Source organism: Ornithorhynchus anatinus, chromosome 15, assembly GCF_004115215.2.
Source record: "Ornithorhynchus anatinus isolate Pmale09 chromosome 15, mOrnAna1.pri.v4, whole genome shotgun sequence".
Taxonomy (NCBI): Eukaryota; Metazoa; Chordata; class Mammalia; order Monotremata; family Ornithorhynchidae; genus Ornithorhynchus; species Ornithorhynchus anatinus.
The window spans coordinates 23,558,756-23,579,655 of NC_041742.1; the positions used below are offsets into that span (position 1 = coordinate 23,558,756).

At 40.4% G+C, this 20,900-nt stretch overlaps 1 protein-coding gene across 1 annotated transcript in view; it reads left to right on the forward strand.

The window, feature by feature from the left end:
* Positions 1-2,827: 2,827 nt before the first annotated feature.
* The window catches only part of BMX (BMX non-receptor tyrosine kinase), a 33,508-nt gene continuing 15,435 nt past the window's right edge, over positions 2,828-20,900 (forward strand). Inside the window, exons 1-10 of the mRNA XM_029079754.2 lie at positions 2,828-2,971; positions 3,475-3,579; positions 7,165-7,246; positions 7,854-7,973; positions 10,443-10,504; positions 12,438-12,613; positions 14,865-14,936; positions 16,074-16,178; positions 18,911-18,965; positions 20,730-20,809. Of these exons, the coding sequence (XP_028935587.1) occupies positions 2,834-2,971; positions 3,475-3,579; positions 7,165-7,246; positions 7,854-7,973; positions 10,443-10,504; positions 12,438-12,613; positions 14,865-14,936; positions 16,074-16,178; positions 18,911-18,965; positions 20,730-20,809 (995 nt within the window). The 5' untranslated portion in view covers positions 2,828-2,833. The remainder of the gene's footprint in view (positions 2,972-3,474; positions 3,580-7,164; positions 7,247-7,853; positions 7,974-10,442; positions 10,505-12,437; positions 12,614-14,864; positions 14,937-16,073; positions 16,179-18,910; positions 18,966-20,729; positions 20,810-20,900) is intronic.

Below are 20,900 nucleotides of genomic sequence, written 5' to 3' on the forward strand. Positions count from 1 at the left end.
AGGCAAGTATTGTGTCTGCTAACTCTTGTCTATCCTCTCAAGAGTTTAGAACAGCACTCCACACCCAGTAGGCAGTTCCATAAATGCTATTAATTGATTGATTGAATAGCTCTCTGTCTTAGCAAGTTCTCAGCGAAACCTCTTTGAAGTACTAGGCTAATCTTTAATATCTCAGGACCAAGATAAAAGAAAACTACTTCAAATCTACATGAGAACAGGTAGATTGCCCTAGAGAAATTTAATCTGAAGATTACAAATTCAGGAGTCATCAGAGTGAGAGGTCTTTGCTTTGAAAACCAGGGAACACATTTCTGGAGCTCTAGATTTGGAGAAAGGTATATCTGACTTCTGTAATTGCTTGAGAGAATAGAGGAACTTCCTATTATCCTTATGTCCTAAGATTATGCTCCCTTTAGATAATGAAGGTTTCCTAACATCCCAATAAATCTACTTTCTTCCCCCCACTAGCCCCATAACCATCCAAGTTGAGTTCTGGCCCAATAGACCATGTCCAAAATGGATGTCAGTTTATTTTGCTTTGTTTTGTTTTCAGATATGAGATCCCAAGATTTTTGAGTTTGGGAAAAAAAAAAAAGACTGTGTTCATGTGTTTCCATGATTATATTAAATTCCAACTGCTTGGATCTGACATATGCAAATAAGTATCTAGCAAGTGAAGCAGCAACTTTGGATTTCAGGTCCAATTTTGTGGAACAGCAACAATAATAAAGCAGTATTTTGGTCCTTCAACAAATGTGATTCCAGTCTGGGTCAAAAGCAAAATGCATCTTTTTGGCAGCATAGATTTGGATATATATCTTCAAGGTAGCCTTTTGCTAGAAAGTTCCTTTTTTTCCTCAGGTTTACTGCAAATGCATTTAAAACCAATATCCAAATAGTTTCTAACAGCCAAACCAATGGGTACATGGAAATGAATTGCGTATGGTAGGTAGAACTAAATAATGCAAGTAAATTTGGGCATATCGGTAAATTTTTGAAAACTCAGAAGCATCCAAGTTGTGATCCGTTTATTGTCTCTGGAAATTCATCCTTGTGAATTGTTATTTTGGATTACAGGTGTCTAAGCGTGTATGGTTTTGTAGAGGGCTAGCTATTGGAATTTTCACTTCTTATCTGCGCTAGTTGTCAAAGTCAAACTTTGTCCAAAGGATAAAGTTTAGACAGATGCATTTGTAAATGCTTTGGGCACACTTCCAATCAACATTTTATCTTGCATTATAAAAGTTGTTCTATTGAAACAAATTGCACAATTACAATTTTTTTCTATTTTAGTGTGAATAAAATATTCCTCTGGAAGGGAAAACATGTCACTCTGTTGTGGTTCTGGGCATGGATTTTCTTCTGGAAAATATTTGTTTGAAAAAAATAAGTTCTCAGCACATATTTCTGGAAAATTCTGGCAAGTAGTTGGGCAAACTTATTTTGAGAAGCTAGTTTGACGGTGGAAAAACCCTTATCAAGCCTTCATGTATTTTGTAATTTATGTATGTTCTCTATAAGTGCTATCAAATCTCAAGTGTTGTTTGAGAAACAGAATTGCACATGAGAAGGCACAAAAGGTTTATAAAGATTTACTTTCTAGATACAGAAAATCAAAACAGTAAATTTGAAGAGTATTGACCATCCTAGTCAAACTTGAATTGTTTTCCTTTCTGCAGAATCTCCATTGGATTCTTTGGATTAAAAAACAGGCCCCCCTGCCCCCTGACCAGATCCACTGCCCCGTATGTAGAGCTTATGGAAATGACCAGAACCCTTAAAGTTATTTTTTTCATAACTTTTGAGTGATAACCAAAAAGGCGTTTAGAAAAAAAGGGATCTAGACCTGTGCAGGTAGTTCAGTGGAACAGCATTATATAGGTCTAAAGTCTATGCCCCAGTGTCAGAAAACAAAATGAACATGGACACTTCCTGATCAATGTGATAAATAGAATGCAAATAGGTTCTTTCCCATACAATTTTCTGGCATTTTGAAGAGAGAGCTTACAGACCAGAACTTGGGAACAAAAACCAAAGTGCTACTCCCACTTTCTTTAAAATATAAATACAGGTGAGTAATTTTAAGAACCTATATATCTGCAGTAAGCGAATAATTACTACTAATAATAATGGTATTTGTGTTTGTTTGGTTTGGTTCAAACCAAAGAAGGAAATTACTTCTCCATCAACCTTTCTTTATCAGAGATAGATCAGTAGATGAGAAATCTGTGAGATTCTCACTCTTTCTTGGCCTCTAATTTAAAGACTCTGTTACTTAAATTGTTTAGAGATGATAATTGAATCAGGAATCATTTGCCTCACAACAGAAATTAAAGTGTTAATTAATCAAGTTTTGAAACACACAATTATGGCGTTAGCTGTAGGAATTTTCTTCTGAGAATATGCAGGATGTACTTGAATTAAAATTTTTCTCTCTTGTGCTCCAAATTGACTGCATGTAAATTTCATCTTTTTTTTTGACAGAACCCCATAAATATGTAAGAATATATGTGGAAGCAGTAAATGCATTTTGGTTCATCCTAAATTCAAGAAAATTCTATGAAACGTGTGTACATCCACTACAAAATTGTTCAGCGATCTGATGACACATATCCCTGTAAAGAGAATTTATTTTTAATTTCATGAGTATAAAGGGAGAGAAAGCATATCCTAAGTTTGTACAATGTCTATAGGGCTTTTAGAACAGTTTGTTATCACACGGATAGGAAATGCACTTAATAAAAAGTTTTCTAAGTTTTTGAACAATGGAACTGGATTTGACATTCAAATAGTATTTTCAGTTACATTTTCTCAATCCTTTTAGAAGAATAAAATGGATAAAACTTCTATTCTTGAAGAGATTCTTCTAAAGAGGTCACAGCAGAAGAAGAAAACATCACCTAGTAATTACAAAGAGCGACTTTTTGTTCTGACTAAAACAAATCTCTCTTATTACGACTACGACAAAATGGTGAGTTCATGCTTTTTTGTTTTTTTCCTTGATTTTTGTTAAATTCACAATCTGTCCTTGGTAGCAATTGCCCAACTAATGTATAGAATCAATTTTTTCCTAATTGTAGCATATTGTAAATATAATCTCAATACCACGTTTAAGTAGTAAACTCTCACATAAATTTGGGCAAATAAGATTATTTAACTATGTCCCTATGCAATCTGTGTTTTGATTTTCTCAGTCGATCATATGGGAGATTTTGCAAAGGAAGCCCAGAGCTTCTTTTCATCTTTTCTCATTAAGCTTTTCATCCTTTCATTCCTTTAAGACTAGAGATCAAAAATCTAAAAGTAAATTCTGGTTCAGCGATAATTTTATACACAGAGATATGAGGGTGAGAGAGGGAAAGATAGCATTAGTTGGAGACGCCTAGTCAGCGAGGCATATTTAGTACTAAAAATAATTATTTACGCAAAATATGTATGGTGGCAATGTAACGTCAGCTTTTCTTTTGAATTCAGAAAAGAGGAAGTAAAAAGGGATCAATAGAGATTAAGAAAATCCGATGTGTTGAGACTGTGAATATTGAGGAACAGACTCCTGTGGAGAGACAATATCCATTTCAGGTAAGGTCATACCTTTCAAACACCTCAGGAAAGGAGAAGTAAATATTATTATCTGGGACAAATACAATTTCTCATTAGCAGTATGTATGCCAAAGGCCCATGTTAGGAATTGTGAGCATTATGGGCATCCTTACCTTTTCAAATCCTTGGGGTAAGGATCCCGCCCTGTCACCTGAATTTATAGTGGTGTACTACCTGAAGTGTAACCCAGTCCCCCTGGTTTAAATGATGATGATGATGGTATTTGTTAAGCGCTTACTATGTGTCAAGCACTGTTCTAAGCAGTGGGGTAGATTCAAGGCAGGTTGTCCCCCTTGGGGCTCACAGTCTTGATCCCCATTTTCCAGATGAGGTCACTGAGGCCCAGAGAAGTGAAGTGAGTTAATAATAATAATGTTGGTATTTGTTAAGCGCTTACTATGTGCAGAGCACTGTTCTAAGCGCTGGGTTAGACATAGGGGAATCAGGTTGTCCCACGTGGGGCTCACAGTCTTTATCCCCATTTTACAGATGAGGGAACTGAGGCACGGAGAAGTTAAGTGACTCGCCCACAATCACACAGCCTGACAAGTGACAGAGCCGGGATTCGAACCCATGACCTCTGACTCCAAAGCCCGGGCTCTTTCCACTGAGCCACGCTGCTTCTCACTGCTTCACGCTGTTGCCCACCGTCACACAGCTGACAAGCGGGGGAGCCGGGATTAGTACCCCCGACCTCTGATTCCCAGGCCCGGACTCTTTCCACTGAGCCAAGCTGCTTTGTGTCCCTTTCCAGATATTAACAGGTGTGGTACCACCCGATAATAGAACCATATCTGTATATGGTTAGGGTGACCAGTACCCTCCCCAACTCCTATCAGTTAGGGCCTCTTAGGCAATTTGCAGAAATGATGGCAGATATTTCCCTTTTTCGAGCTGATGTAAGTTGGGGGGAAGGAGAAGGAGTTGAGGGAGTATTTCCTGTTCCACACCTACCTGGGTCCTTTAAAAAATTGCTTTAGGGACCGAGACTTCTAACTTGAAATGAGATTCCTGTGAAGCTGCCACATGCAATAACAATGTCACAAGATTGTTTTAGTATTTATTTTTTATTAAACTGATTTCCCAGAAATATGTATGGGAAAATTATCACAATTTGCAAGTGTGTGCGCACGTGTGCGTGCATGCATCCATGGGGGCGGGGCAAGGGCCGGGCTTGAAAGAACAAATAGCAGCCTGTATTACTGACAGTGAGATTTTTGTGGGTATATGCAACTGTAGCAGTGCAAATGAAGGCTCCCCCTTATTGTCTTATTGTGGCATTTGGTATCCACAGTGTCACATGCTGTTTTCATCTGTCCTTTTGCATATCTAGCTTAGGCCTAGTTTCTTGCAATCTATGTTGTGGAATTCAGAGTGAGGTAAGGAACATGCAGGACAAGTGAAAGGACCCTCAAGACCGAAGAGATACAAGGTTTCACAGACTGAAATCAAACCAATCCCAGCTCTCCCACGGGTAATAATAATATAATAAGAAGAAGAATTGTGATATTGATTAAGCACTTACTCTACGCCAAGCTCTGTTCAAAGTGCTGGGGTAGATACAAAGTAATCACATTGTCTGCTGTGTGACCTTGGGCACTTAACTTCTCTGTGCCCAAATTACCTCATCTGTAAAATGGGGATCATGACTGTGATCCTCCTGCGGGACAAAGACTGTGTCCAATCTGATTAGTTTGTAGCTACCCCAGCTCTTTGTGTAGTGCTTGGCACATAGTAAGCACTTAACAGATACCATAAAAAAATGCCAGGAGCCTGTTCCTACCCCTGTGAAACCATGTGCGGTCCCTTTCATTTCTCTGTGTTTAGTGTTTCTCCTTGGGTATTCATATTTCCTGCCGCAGCAGTCTGAATGGCAACCACAGTTTGAGAGTAATGCAGACAGGGGGTTGGTGTTCCCACGCTCCATGGAGGATTAAGATGACCCCTACATACTGCCCTGCCAGGGACTCAAGGTGGCCAAGGAGGGATTTTGAACTGCTAGCCTCTGTCAGGCCAGTTTCTGGTTTTTGGACCCATGCTGAGAGCTGGGTGAGTCCTTTGAATACTCCTGGACTGCTAAAAAAACATATGAGAGTGCACAGTTATCCACAGCGTGACTTAGTGGAATGAGTATGGGCTTGTGAGTCAGAGGACATGTATTCTAATCCCAGCTCCCGCCACTTGTCTGCTATGTGACCTTGGGTAAGTCACTTCACTTCTCTGTGCCTCAGCTCATCTGTAAAATGGGGATTAAAAGTGTGATTCCCACATGGGACACTCTGATTCTACCCCAGGGCTTAAAACAGAGGTTGGCACTTTGTATAAGCACATAACAAATACCAGTATTATTATTATTATATGCCTGCAGAACCCAGCCTATCACTGACACTGAGAGAGAGGGAAAGGAGCCTGGACTCCCATTAGCTGCTTTAGGGTGACAGTTTTAGGGTTAGGATTTGATGAGTTTCTACAAACCCCCGAGGGGATAAGACTCATTATTAATCATAATGTTATGAATATGACCATGACAGTTCGGTGCCTCCATGGTATAAAATTTTATATTAAAGTTCTCCAGAGTAATTATGGTGTTTAACTTTCTTTATGGCTATGAAATCTAGACTGACCAAAGACACCACAGTTAACACTGAGAGCAGTTCAGAAATGGGTGACTGCCTTGAATTAGGGCTTTCAGGAAGATTGTGACACCAAAAGGGAAAAACGACAACAGTATCAACCACACTGGGGAACAATTACGAGAATGCAGTGAGGGGCAATTTTCACATACATTGGATTAGGAAAGTGTGATTAACAACCACACTAGGAAGTATCTATAAAAGTCTCCTCATTTGTAATATACCCTTCAAACCTGAAGGACCAGCAGATATAAAATAGATGTAACATAGTCTGTTATTCTTCAATTTTTCAAGAAGCTAAAATGATATACGTGGATAAAATTGCTTTAGGGACCGAGACTTCTAACTTGAAATGAGATTCCTGTTAAGCTGCCACATGCAATAATAATGTCACAAGATTGTTTTAGTATTTATTTTTTATTAAACTGATTTCCCAGAAATATGTATGGGAAAATTATCACAATTTCTGAGGCTCAGGATCATGGGAGAATTTAGATGAAATCATTTAGTGAACATTTATGAATTTTAATACAATCCACAGGACCATTCATATACTTTTCCAGGGCACTGATTCTTATTGCCATCAGTTTGTCACCATTATCAATGGTATTTATTGAGCATTTACTATATGCAGAGTACGGTACTAAATGTTTGGGAGAGTTGGCAAATAGCGTCCTTGCCCACAGTAAGCTTACAGTCTCATTGGCATGACATTATTAAGTGAGAGAAGCACTGGCAAAGTTTTTCAGAATTGCAAGAATTTTTGTAGGTAGTAGGTTTTTCTTTTTTGTTGGCGTTAAGTCACTCTCTGAAAAGCAGATCTGTACTGAATTGTCACCTGGACCTGTGCATATCTCAGTTATATGTGAAAGTTTCTTTTTCCATGAGGTGAAATATTGAAATCCCATGCGGTGATTCTTTTCCTTTCCAGATTGTTTATAAGGAGGGACTTCTCTATGTCTATGCATCAAATGAGGAGAGCCGAAGTCACTGGTTGAAAGCTTTAAGAAAAGGTAATTAATATTAATTGAACCTAAGGTTTTATGAGGCTTAGATACAAAGTATTACAGTACTGAGTACCCATTAGACACCTGCTTAGCATTTTATATAGTAAATACTTAGTAAATATCAGAATTAGTCCCTTACCTCAGGATGCTTTTGCATGACTAAAGGAGACAAATAAAATGTGCATCTAATGAATGCAGTAATTGTAGACTAATGTTAATGGTAATTAGTCATAGTAAATTATTTTGAAGGATTTTATATTGAGAAACATGGGATCATGTGAGGTACAACCTCTTCTGCCTCCGGCATATTTGACAATATGTGTCACGTTGCCTTTCCTCCATTTGACTCTACCCTTGTTGAAGCCAAAGACTGCATCTTTAGCATTCAGAAGTTCTACTGACTTCTAGTGCATGCTTCCAAGAAGCTAGTATGGTTCTCAGAATATAATAAGCACCCATCAAATATTTAAGGTATTGATGATGATCAACACTTTGAGAAATTAAAATGCAATGATCATTTTCTTTTCACACAGAGAAGAATTGAGCTCATCAAACATCGTTATTCTCTTCTGCAAAAATGTTCATATGCTTTATTTTTATCCTTGTTCTCTAGAGATCAAGGGTAACCCCCATTTGCTAAACAAGTACCACAGTGGATTCTTCATTAATGGAAAGTTTCTGTGCTGTCAACAGAGTTGTAAAGCTGCTCCAGGATGTACCCTTTGGGAAGAATGTAATGTGACTCCTTTAGTTACTCTTTGCCTCTCAATAATATTTTTCTCCTCAGTACACTTTGTCAAATGAATTGTGATTATAGTTACCTTTGTGCTGTTAGATTTTATTGCTAATAAAAAGGATTTGCCCAGTTTGACCTACCAACTAGAACCAGATCACCACATTGCCAAGTCCTGAAAACTAGTAACCAGAGAAGAGAGTTGATGTGAAACCTGGAGAGGCAGAGATGCCAGGTCTTTAGTCAGGATAGAACAGTGCTAATTTTTTTCATTCTTTCCCCTTTCCCTGTTCTCCCCTGTTACTGCCGGCCTCTCTCTTCCTGCCATTTTCCTCCCAGTAAGTTGCCTTAAATCTTCTGATGTTTCCCTTGCTGTTTTCATCTCTCTCTCTTTTATTTAATTCTTGTCTCTGACCTTGGAACATTTAAGGGCTGAGTAGACTCTAGACTATAAGCTCCTTGTGACTGATTGATTGAATGATATTTTGCAGCAAGCAAACCCAAAGAAAAAGCCCTGATGCTTCATTAAACATTGAGAAAATAGTACACAAAACAAAGCCCTTGTTGTAGTAGCCACAGGACCAGTTAGGCTCACCTAGTGAGCCCTTTAAAAACATTTAAACAAATTTGGAAGGAACAAAATAGTACACAAAACAAAGCCCTTGTTGTAGTAGCCACAGGACCAGTTAGGCTCACCTAGTGAGCCCTTTAAAAACATTTAAACAAATTTGGAAGGAACCTCCATGGCCCTCCCGATACTTACTATTTAGAGGTCGAATGGTTTATTAATCTGATATCTTGAATGATCCCATGAGCCTTAAGTCTTTTAGTGCTTTAATAAGAAAATCACCAAGGGAAATGCTTTTAATAGCTGCTAGCACTCTCATTTGTCCCTCCCAATTATTTTAGCCAGTTGGTAAGCCAGGTCCATCTTGCTTTAATACAGCATATTCTTGTTAACCTCAGAGAAATTTCCTTATTAAAATACATTGGGTGTTAAAACTATCAAGCATTAAATTAATCTCATGTTGAAATAATCTTATAATAATTGCAAATTGCTAGGTCTTTAAACTTAGGCTTTTGTAGTGCATTTGTTATAAATATTACTCATTTTCAGCTGTGTAGAACAGTGTAGTTAAGATTGCCAGTGAAGTGTTTATTAATGTTGCATGTCCTGGTTTATATTTATACTGAGAAACTTTACAACAAAATAGCTAAAAGTCTGCTTTAGAAATTAATTGCAAAGAGGTTACATTTCCACAGACCAAAATATGAGAAATATTTGTAAATGTTAACCAATATTGTCGTGGTTTCTACTCTGACATTGCACAAACTTTATAATCTTGCACAGCGGTTGGCTTTCATCATCACTCAAAGTAGGGAGTTCAGGTCAAGCAATAGTCAAATCACTGGGGGAGCTCTATGGTATATTGCACTCTATTTTGCAAATCAACCTGCTATGGATTTCTCTTAATATTCACTATGAAGGATTCTTTGTGAAAGAAAGCCATTGGGGATTTGACAGAGGTGTTCTGAGCAGCAACAGCACACACTCTAGGCTTTCTATTCCTGTTTGCTCTTCGTAGGTAAGAGTCTCTCTATGTGCCCTATCTACCTCGTTGTACTTGGGCAGAGATGAGAAGGCTAAATTTACCCCACTTATACCTTTTTTCAGAGCAGAGCAGGATGGCAAAGCCTTATCAGCTTTTTGCACATGCTAGATGGCCTTGGTATCAGTCAGTGAACTAAACCTTGGACACCTTAGGACACCTGAGTATTCCTAGAGCAGCCTTACATCCCCTAATAATGCCCCATAGTCTGAGGGGAGGAAAAGTTGGATTTAAAAATGTACACAAGGAGAAGAAAGACAATAAGCGTGACACACAGGACACTATTATTTCTATGGGTGAAGTCTTTTCCTGATTGTCCAGCATTTTCAGTGACACAATAGCAAATAAAGTAGAGACAAAGTAGCCCTAGGTAATCCTCCCTCATAGTGTGCCTTATACCCAGTAGAGGTGCAACAAATGCTGTCGGTGACTGACAAGCTCCACCCACCAAGTCAGGCTCTGATTTTGAGCATGAGTTTTCGTTCTGTCTTTGCCTTTTGCCTTTTCAACTAACACACATGCTTGGAGTTCAGTGGAATTTGGACTTGGGAAATTAAAAGCAAAATAAATTGAAATTTAAGAGGCAGTCATTTTTTTAAGTACATCATTTGAAGAGTTGGTAAAAAGACTCCTCATTCTTTCTGTCACTTCTTCTTTCAGACTCCAAGGGTGAAAAGTGAAACTCTCATATCTTAGACTCTTACCTTTAGACAGTTGGTCTACAATAATAGAAATTCTTCAAAGGTTGTGTTGATATATCTTTAATTATAAGTGTACAGCAAAAGATAATACATTCCCTTGATTTAGTATTAAAGATTGGGCTAATAGGCTGTTGTCATTTTTGTGTTTATTTTTTCAGATGCAAATCTGCAGATTGCACCCACTCCCTTTGAACCATTTCTTCACATCCCTGACAAACCGGTAAGCCAAAAACCTGGACGAAGGATGAGTTTTTCTGAACCTAATGTTTCCTATCACCCACTATTAAATACCCTTGCATTCACAGATATGTGTACCAAAGTACCCAGGGGATGCTGAGGCTGCATTCTAAGTCAATTTTTATCAGTCTGGGTACCAGCAGCGACTGAGGATCAGTCATACTTATTGAAGCCTTACCATATGGAGAGCACTTTAATAAGCATTTAGGAGAGTACAGCACAAGAGTGTGTACACACGTTTCCTGCCCACAATGAGTTTACAGTCTAGAGAGGGAGACAGACATTAATATAAATAACTATATTGTGGATATTTACGCAAGTGCTGTGGGGGTGAGACAGAGAAATGAATAGAGGGAGCAAATCCAAGTGCAAGGGTGATGCAGGAGGATGGGGAGAAGAGGAAATGAGGACTTAATCACGGAAGGACTCTAGGAGGAGATGTGCCTTTAATAAGGCTTTAAAGGTGGGGAGAGTAATTGTTTGTCTCATATGAAGAGAGCAGGCGTTGCAGGCCAGAGGCAGCACGTGGGTGGGAGGTCGGAGGGGAGACAGACGAGATGGAGGTACAGTGCTAAAGGTTGGCATTAGAAGATCAAAGTGTGTGGGTTGGGTTGCAGTAGGAGAGGGGCGACCTTGATCATGCGACCAAGTGAGCCATGGGCCTCTGTCCCAAGGATTAGGGAGTAGAGAAGGTTAGAGACGAGGCAGGTAGGTGGCCATCCTTCCTCTGCACTGAAAGACCACTGCGGAAATGCCATTCTTGCCATTTCTATCTAAATCAGGATTGCCCTAGGTCTGGGGAGTCTCAGAGGACTCAGTAACTTCATTAGTAGTATTGGCAATCTTTCTAATCTGTGGCCCCCTCCAAACTGCTGAGGTGAGGGCTAGGATTCTCCAAGTCTCTGAAGTGAAAATCAGCTAGTAGGCTTCTATGGATGGCATGCCCTAGATGACCCAAGAGTTAAATGAATTCCAGTCAGCTACACAAGAACTCAGGAATAGTGCCTTTGACCCCTGGCCACCTAGACTACGAATCCTCATAAACACATATGTTTGCACACAAGTTTCACTCTCCACCCAGCCCTTTGTATAACTAAAGTCTGGCTGAGTTTTGTGAACCAAGTCTGAAGAATAAAGTTTTCCCTTATTAAAAGGGCTGTTTGATACATTCTTCAGTAATGAAGCTTGAGAATACTGGCATCCTAAAAATGCAAGAGCAAAGAGCATGTGCCAGGATCTATTATCTCCAGTTCCTGGTAGGGGATTATTTTGGGTATGTACTGAAAATTATCAGTCATGCAAATCAGCAGCTGAAGAGTTTGACTGTTACATGAGCCCAGTTTGATTATTTGCTGCATGAATGAACTTGGGAACTTGACTGAAAGGGAATTTTGAAAAGACATTTTTTCTAACACATGCTGAAGAGAGCTAGCTTTGGTGAACCCAGGAGAAATAAGCCAGTTCTCCAGCCTTTTAGTTTGTTTTTCAGTGTAGAGCTCTTTGCTTCACTTCCAGCTTAATGTCATACCTGAAAGTCAAAATATCAAAATAAAATGCAAGGACAAATGAAAGAATTCCAAAAACCCAGACTTTTTCCCTAAGTAATAGAGAGTAACTGAGTCCTGTTGATGAGAGTGGTGATAAATGCACAGGAGGAGTGCTAGAAAGCAAACACCCACATTTGCCATGCTCCCTTTATGTCTAAAGAGCCGTACAGAGCCTCCCCTCCATCATCTCTGAAAATGAATACTTTTGAGGAATTTCACCTCCACCCCATTTCCCAACCAGGCCCAAACCTGGAAGTCAACCTCTTGCACCCTTTTTGTGGAGGAAGGTTTAGTCTGGGATTCCTATCTTTCCCCTGCCCCTCATACAGTTGTCTGTAATTAGTTCATTTTTTTTTCTGTTTGCAATAGGTGAAGATTCCTCATCCAGTCTCGGTCTTTCCAGAAGATGAATCGCCCCTAAAGACCGCAGTGGAAGAGTGGGACTCTGAGTCCAAGAGGAACTCGGAGGTCCAGCCCAATATCAGCAACCTATATGCTCTGAAGCATGAGTCTCCTGACGAGTGGCCAGTTAAAACTAAGCAAAGGTTGGTTCCGGCTTCGTGATTAGTTCAGAAAAAGTGGTTGAAGGTGCAGCCTCAGGAAAAGGGGTGCCCCACAAGCTAACAGTAATCATTGAGGACCCCGAAGCAATCCCCACACCAGACTTCGTGGTGTTACTCAGATTCTACGACTAGCACCCATTGCTAGGCATCATTATATCGGCTTATTCCTCAGGCATTTTCTTTCACATTTGTTCCCTCTTTTCCCATTCTTTCCTTAATCGCAGTAATAGTAATAATTACTATTGTTATTATTACCTATCTCCCTCAAATGGTCAAGAGCTGGTAATGCTTTCTGTTTCCTGTGGCTTTTAGAGGTCTTTAATCCTTTCCACCTTCCCTGCCACACACCTCCACCTCCCACTTCTGTCAGTCCTTCGCTACCCGAGTGTCTCTTTGGATACTAGTGGCCCTGCCCTCGTTATTCTCCTCTTCGGATCATCTCCCTCATCTTAACCGCTGTCTTCTTTCTTCCTCCCTTGTCCTTCCTGCTTCTTTATTCTTTTTTTCTCCCTTCTGTCAACTTCGCATAAAGCAAATGCAGGGACCTGAAGCAAAGGAACTTAATTTGAATTAAGTTCAAACTCCTTCAGAAGCTCAGTCAACCTCAATGACGGTTTTTCCATCAGTTAATCTTATTTATTGAACATTTACTGTGCTTGAGCATACTGTGCTAAGTGTTTGAGATAGTACAATATAACATAATCGGTAGACACATTCCCTGCCCACAAGGAGCTTACAGTCTTAGAGGCGGAGACAGACGTTAAAATGAAGTAGAGATACATACATCAGTGCTGTGGGACTGAAGGTGGGGGGAATAAAAGATAAAAATCCAAGTGCAAAGACGATGCCAAAGGGAGAAGGGGTAGAAGAACATTCAGGAGTTGTAGTTAATCAGTGACATTTACTGAGCTCCTACTCTGTCCAGGCAGTCTACCGAGCATTTGGGGGAGAGTATAATGGACTTAGAAGACGTGATCCATGCCCTCAAAGAGCTTACAAATAGCCTCACATATATGTTTTTGATATGTAATAAAAAACAAACTGGCAAAGGATATAAAGACTATGTAGCATGGACTGTATTGCCAGGTCCCCTTTGGGGAATTTTGTAAATAAGTAGTTGATGGTGGTGACGGTGGCCTCTATGTCTGCCTGACCTTTGCCAGTTTGAGGTGACATCTCGTGCTTCCACCAGCATTTTTAGCTGCTTGACTGTCACCTCGGTAATTATATTCCCTTGGGTGTGCTAAAGTCACATGGTGTTTTATGGGGAGCGATCCCTCATTGCTGGGAAGTTCTGCGCTGAGTTTTATTCGCTTGCCTTTGTCCCCTATCCCTTGTCTTTGTATCCTAGACAATAGGATGTGAAGAGACTCAAAGCAAAGCTGGTCCAAGCATCCTCAGTTTTCCTTTAACAGTGTTTCAAAGGGTGCCTGGTGCACTTTTTCTTATCCAAGCAAGACCATCTTGAAGGAAAATTGAGAGAGGAACAGCTCCTGATGGTCCATGAAAAATAAGGCTTTCTTTCAAATATAAGGTGTCTTTCTAAACATGATTATTAAGCAGCTTCTGAAGCAGCTTTTACCAAAAATGTAACTGACACCATATAAGGAGATAACTCATAAATTGGCATAGATTTTAGAGACTTTTCATGTAACTATCATATAATTGCAAGTTCCCATTGCACTGTACTACAAATCTGCCGTAAATGATCAAGGCGAAATATCATGGGTAAAAATGGCCATAAATCTGGTAGTTTTGTACTCTAAGAAGTTAACATTCAAACCATTTTATTTTTCCAGATTCTCATTTTAAATCCATACTACATACATAGTGTACATTTAGTTTTCCTTCAAATTTGAGGATGATGCCAACAAGTGATGGCAAGGATTATTTTAACAGCATTGTTAAAGCATAAAAGGAATTGCTCATTTTGATTAGCAGTCTTCAGTGTTTTTAAAATGTTTAGAAAGGTTTTTGTGATTTTTGTAAATATAAAAATCCATCATAATAGATGTTTCATCCTCATAGCTACCTCTGTAATATTGTAGATGTTGAGAACAACTTATTAGGAAACAAGAGCTAGGAACAATAATTATTTCATTGATTTCCCTGTCCAAGATGTGTTTTCAGAAGTAAAATAGTCATGTCCAAATTTTACATTTTTAGAATCTAAAAACACAAGTGAACACTTTATCCACAATTTATATTTAGACCATGCTCTTTTGTTTTGTAGTAATGAAAACTTTCTTCTGGAAAGCCAACCGAACAGAATTTTCAAATGTCAAAGAGCTTCAAAGATTTCATGGTTTGTCAGTCATTTTTTTTTAATATCATCTAGTCATGTCAAGAACTCTGGGTAGACTTGTGAACAACAGCTTGGAACTTGCTTAGGGTGGGTAATGATCATACGCCCCAAATACTGTTTTTCTTGAAGGGTCACACATCCCGTGTGAAATCAGATGGGCAGCACAATGTCTCATACTTTTAAATAACCACCCCCACTGAGCTGGTCCAGCTCCTGAAACTCCTGACCTCCTGCCGTGAGGATCCTTTAAAACCCAGGACCCCAAAAACTACAGTCAAAATCCTGGACTCCTCCAATGGTTTTGGGTATCCCGAATGTTGTAGACTGGAAAGACGTCATGAAGCAGGGGAAGGGCCGGAATGGCTCAACTGGAATATGGTTGAAAAGAAAGCCATGTGAGGCAGGACTGATATGATTGAGGGACTGGCCCAGTCATTGCCCCAAGAGCCAGAGGAAGGTTTGTGTTTGGAATGCAGGGAGTGGCTCAAGGAAGCCACTGGGAGGGGAGGGCAATTTGGGAGCAGGAGTCAGGAGAGGATAAGGACAGGTAAGGTGAGTGAAGCCAAATTAGAAGGCTTATCTAGACAGAAGATTGAGCCTTATAAAAATAAGTATTTTAAAATTTATTTTCAAGTTCAAAAATGTTCATTTAAATTTTTAACAGTTCCATTTTTGAGAACTCTGTCCTTTAAAATCACAACCATATGTGGCCATGCCACTAATAATGGATATTAAGCAAGTAATGACATTTCTCTGTACAGTGATTTCTTTCTGTGGTTTATGTCTTCATGGGGAGGGGAGACAAAAATATGAATTAATAAAATTTTGTTAGGTGTTTCTTTAAAACGATGGAGAGTTGCTCCCTCCCTCACAATTCTTACACAAACACACAGATGTTATTACCAGCCCGTTCTGCTGAGCCATTTCAGGCCAAAAGAAAACTGTCCCAAATGTGGAAGGTATTTGTTCTGAGTGAAGAAATAAGTCATGGCAAGTTATGAGCTATTAGGTCTGAACTACATAGGATATGACTTTCAAGCTGCTTTACAAGTTAGTTATGGAATTCTACCCATTTGAGTAAATGTGACATTTGACTTGAGTTATTCCATCCTCATTGCACTTCATTCTCTCCTGCAGGGCAGACCCTGGATCTGGGTGCCCGGAAGAAGAAGATGAAGGAAAAAGAGAAGATGAAGGAAGAAAAGGAGAAGAAGAAGAGGAAGGTAGTCTGGATAATTATGAGTAAGTGTAGGGGATTTCTGGGGGGCATTGAGCTCAGTTAATGTATCTACTGTGATGCCTTCTCATAATTCAGTGGAAAAAGATATCAGAGAAACACACTGAGGTCTTAAAGGAAAAATACAGCATCAAAATGAAATAGGAAATTGACCCAATTGTCCAGATAATTGAGACAAAAATACTAGCCTGTTTTTAGGGAAAAGATAGGGAGGATTGATAGTGATTATTCAGTCCCATGCCAAAAAATAGTTAGGGATGGTCACTTTTTTTTAATGGTCTTTATTATTAAACACTTACTATGTGCCAGGCACTGCATTGCACTTTGGAAGATATGTGATAATCAGGTTGGTCCTCACCGGCTTAGTCCCCATTTTACAGATGAGGTAACTGAGGCATAGAGCAGTTAAGTGACTTGCCCAAGGCCTCACAGCAGACGTGGCAGAACTGGGATTAGAATCTAGGTCCTCTGACTCCCAGGCCCATGCTCTAGGGTACACTAGGGTACACTGCTTCTCACGGCCACTTGCCATACATACTTGTCCTATTTTCCTCCAGGACCCTGTACCCCTGACCCCACCTTACTTAGGATGGGCCAGGGGCACTCAAACAAGGTGGCCAGTGGTTCAGATGTTGGTCGCTATCTGTATGCGTCACCGTGTCCTTAACATTCCCACCTAAACAGCACGGGGATTTTTAAAAAGCCACTGGGAATCATGGGGAAGCATCTGTAAGGGCAGATGGGGTGCAAGACAGTGTTTGCTTTACCTTCCTCCTCCTCCTCCCCTGCCAGGGCTGCAAATTTATGTAACCAGGACTGAATAAAGTCACTAGGGGTTAGTGTACTGTTGGATTGATGCCTCAGACACCTGAGCGCAGCCCTGACTGGCCATATCCGTTGATCATTCACGATAACTCCTGAAGTGTAATGGAAGAGTTGAGCAATTTCTATGTAGGAACAGTCTTAATAGAGACATTAAATTGTTTGGGCAGGTTGAGCAAAGCTTGTTTGCACTTGGAAATCTTTCCTTCTTAGTTTGTTTTTGAGGGAGAGAACCTGAGAGTGTCACACCTTTAATTACATAGTAAACTGAGTCCTTAAGTTAAAGTGACCTTGATTTTCCCAAATTTTGAGGGACCGGTAAATTCCGCCCTGAGAGATTGTATGGGGAAACACGTAAACCATCACCTGCAAACCATCACTATGATCTAGTTTACAACCTATTTCCCCACAGTGCCCCAAGGGCTTGAACGTACACACCCGCCAAAATTTTGAAGCATCAACTTGAGTATTTATTATCTGGCTCAATTGGCTGTGTAAACTCTGGAGGTATAATAACAGCATGCAAATGTTTTCCACTTTTCTTTATTTAATCTCTCAGTCCCTCTTGACTCTAAACCTGTGCAAAGGGAGACAGTCCACTGGATTGTTTCAGTGGCTTGGAGAACCTGGGAGGTCTCCTTCCTCCTTTCCCACATTCTTCCGATGCCCCACTTGTTGATCGTTTTTAGAGGGGTGTGTAAGGCTGAGGTGCGTGGGGAGGGAGTGGTTACAATTGAGCCTTCCCTAGAGGAGCTTTAGTACCTTGGGTAGTAACTGGGAAGCCCAAATCGGGCCCAAGCTCCCAAGAGCTGAACAGCCAGAGCAGTACTTGAAACTCTGGCCCAGTGTCCCCCTGCACACAGTACTGTGGGATGTGCCAGCAGCAGGATGGAAGACACATTGTATTACTACTGCTTTAAGAGCAGCCCACCTCGCTTTTAATTGGAAAACCAGCTTAACTGCTTTGCCCACATTTTCTTGGCTTGAGAAGTATTGCATGGACATTTGCCTAACTGGGCCCGGAGGCTTTGTCAAGCAGGCCGAAACCTATGTTGTTTCAAGAGTGGCGACTGAAAGAACAATGCACTTGAACTTCCTGTTGTTGTGTATTTGTTCCAGTTTTTTCCTGCCAGGGCACTTCTGGGATTTGACTAAACTTTACTAGCTCCCTTTTTTGCTTATGTGTCCAGGCTCCCCTCCTTTCATAGGTAATCACCACTTCTTCTTTTCCCTTCCAGTGCATTCCATCTGCCCTACGCCCTCCGTTCTTTCCCTCTCCCACCCACAGTTGTCCACCTCTTTCTGCTCCTTTCTCCCTGGACTATAATTCCAACTCACAAATGTAGCAGTCTGGTTTCATTTCATACAGTGGCCAATTGTAGTAAACTGCTCCGTTCATGTTTCCCCGCTCTTGAAAAACCTCCAATTGTTGTCCATCCACCACCATATCAACAGAAACTCCCTACCACCAGCCTTTAAACATTCAACCAGCTCGTGCCCTTTAATCTTACTTTGGTGTTTTCCTAGTGTAACGCAGCCTACATGTTTCGCTCCTCAGACACCAACATACTCATACCCGGATCCCATCTATCTTGCCCCCAAAGAGGTAGGGAACCAAGAGATGTGAGTGATAGTTCACTTGGGAAAGGTGTGAGCCACCACAGGTAGCCTTGTAAGTGGGTCATACGAATAGGACAACTATAATTTCTTATCTTGCTATTTTTCTTATCTCTCTACTGTGAGCTCCTTGTGGTCAGGGAACATGTCTACCAAGTCTCTTATATTAGGCTCTCCCAGAAGTTTAGTAGAGTCCTCTGCACACTGTAAATACCATTGATTTATCATCTTGAACTCCCAACCTATTATGAGACTAAATGTTACAATTGCCATCTAATGAACACTCTTTCCATTGCAGCTGGTTTGCGGGAACTATGACAAGAGCCCTCTCAGAACAGTTACTGAGACAAAAGGTACCAGAAAAATTTTTGTTCTCCTCTGTAGCTAGTTGTAAAGATCTCTTTCTACTATTCTGAGTTTGCCCTGGGAAGTAAGATGGGAAACATATGTTTATGGAAATCTCACATTGAATACTCAGTCCATTCTTGATAGCTTTGAGGGTGATCATCCTGTTTGGGAATTATCCTGACCCCCTCACTTCTCCCTCTCCTCCTCACCACAAACCTTTTGGCCATGTCCCAGTGGATGTACATTCATTAACTGAATTGATTAATAGGGTTTTTTTGTAGGAGGGCACTGAAACTAAATGAGGAGTTAAAGCTATCTATGTGTATGGTCTGCAGCATACTTCTGTTAACTGTGAATGTGTCATATTACAAAAGGAAAAACTGACCCACTGATTCCTGGAAAGCTTCTTTTTCTGTACATTGTCCTAAACTAAGGAATATTTGGTATAAAATACTATGAGAGTACAATTTTCTGAAGTGTTGGAGAGAGGTGATACTTCCTGTGGCTAAATACTTAACACTCATGTATAGGTATAATGATGAACTATAAATCTGGATATGCTTTGGAAGCAGAGAAGCAGCATGGCCTAGTAGCAGGAGCATGGGATTTGGAGTCAGAGGTCATGGATTCTAATTCCGGCTCCACCGCTTGTCTGCCGTGTGACCTTGGGCAAGTTAGTTAAATTCTCTGTGCCTCAGTTACCTCATCTGTAAAATGGAGATTGAGACTGCGAGCTCCAGGTGGGACAGGGACTGTGTCCAATCTCAGCTTGTATCTACCCCAGTGCTTAGAACAGTGCTTGGCACATAGTAAGTGCTTAAGAAATACCATAATTATTATTAATAATAATGATCATTAGAAAATATTAGAATTTAAGGACCATAAAAATGCATATTCTACAAAAAAAGGCAATGTTCTTCGTTCTTTCTTTTTTTAATATGGTATCTCTTAAGTGCTTACCATGTGCCAAGCACTGTACTAAGTTTTGGGATTTACAAGATAATCAAGTTGGACACAATCCCTGTCCCACGTGGGGTCCACAGTCTTAAGTGGAAGGGATAACAGGAATTGAACCCCCCATTTTGTGGATGAGGAAATTGAGGCACAAAGAAGTGACTTGTTCAAGGTCTCATAGCAGGCAGGTGGTTGAGCCAGAATTAGAACCCAGATCCTCTGACTCCCAGGCCCTTGCTTTTTCTGACTAGGCCACGCTGCTTCTTTGTATTGTTTTCACTGCATAGGACCTAAGGTGATATGGAGTACTTAGGATTTAGGTAGGCAGATATCAGGAAAAATGAATGAGTAGTGTAGACTACCCCCGTTCTACTTGGAATAATTAATTAATGGGTAGCTATGTTGTTTGAATGCAATGTTATTCATACTGGGGCCTAGAGGGACTTCCCTCTAGGGCTCTGCAGAAGCTGGAGCTACAGACCTCTCAATCTCTGGTGGTGACAACAGCAAGTATCGGTGGCATCCCTGTCTACTGCTTTGTCTTCTCCCTGAACTCCTTATTTCCCACTCCTTAAAATTTGCAGTGATGCCACAGCAGGAATAGCCCATTTTTTTGTCGTTGGGTGGAAGAGTTGTGGAGCCTAAGGGTTCTAGGACTCCTCAGGGAGTTTCGGGAGGAAAATATTGGAAAACTCCCTGCTCTAAAGAGCCAAAACAGGAAATGAACTGCATGCAAAGTTGCAGATGATTTTCCGAAATGAAGCTAGCCCTAGCCGCATCTTTCAATTACCTGGGTGTGTGCGTTCTTTTTGTAGGGTAAAGAAGGAGCTTTTATGGTTCGAAATTCCAGTCAAGCAGGAATGTACACAGTGTCCTTATTCAGTATGGCCTTTGAGTGAGTATGAGAAGATTTAACTTTTTTTTAGCCACTGTTCATGTATGCTCATCACCTACTAAGTTTATTAATTACCTCTTCCACTCCACTT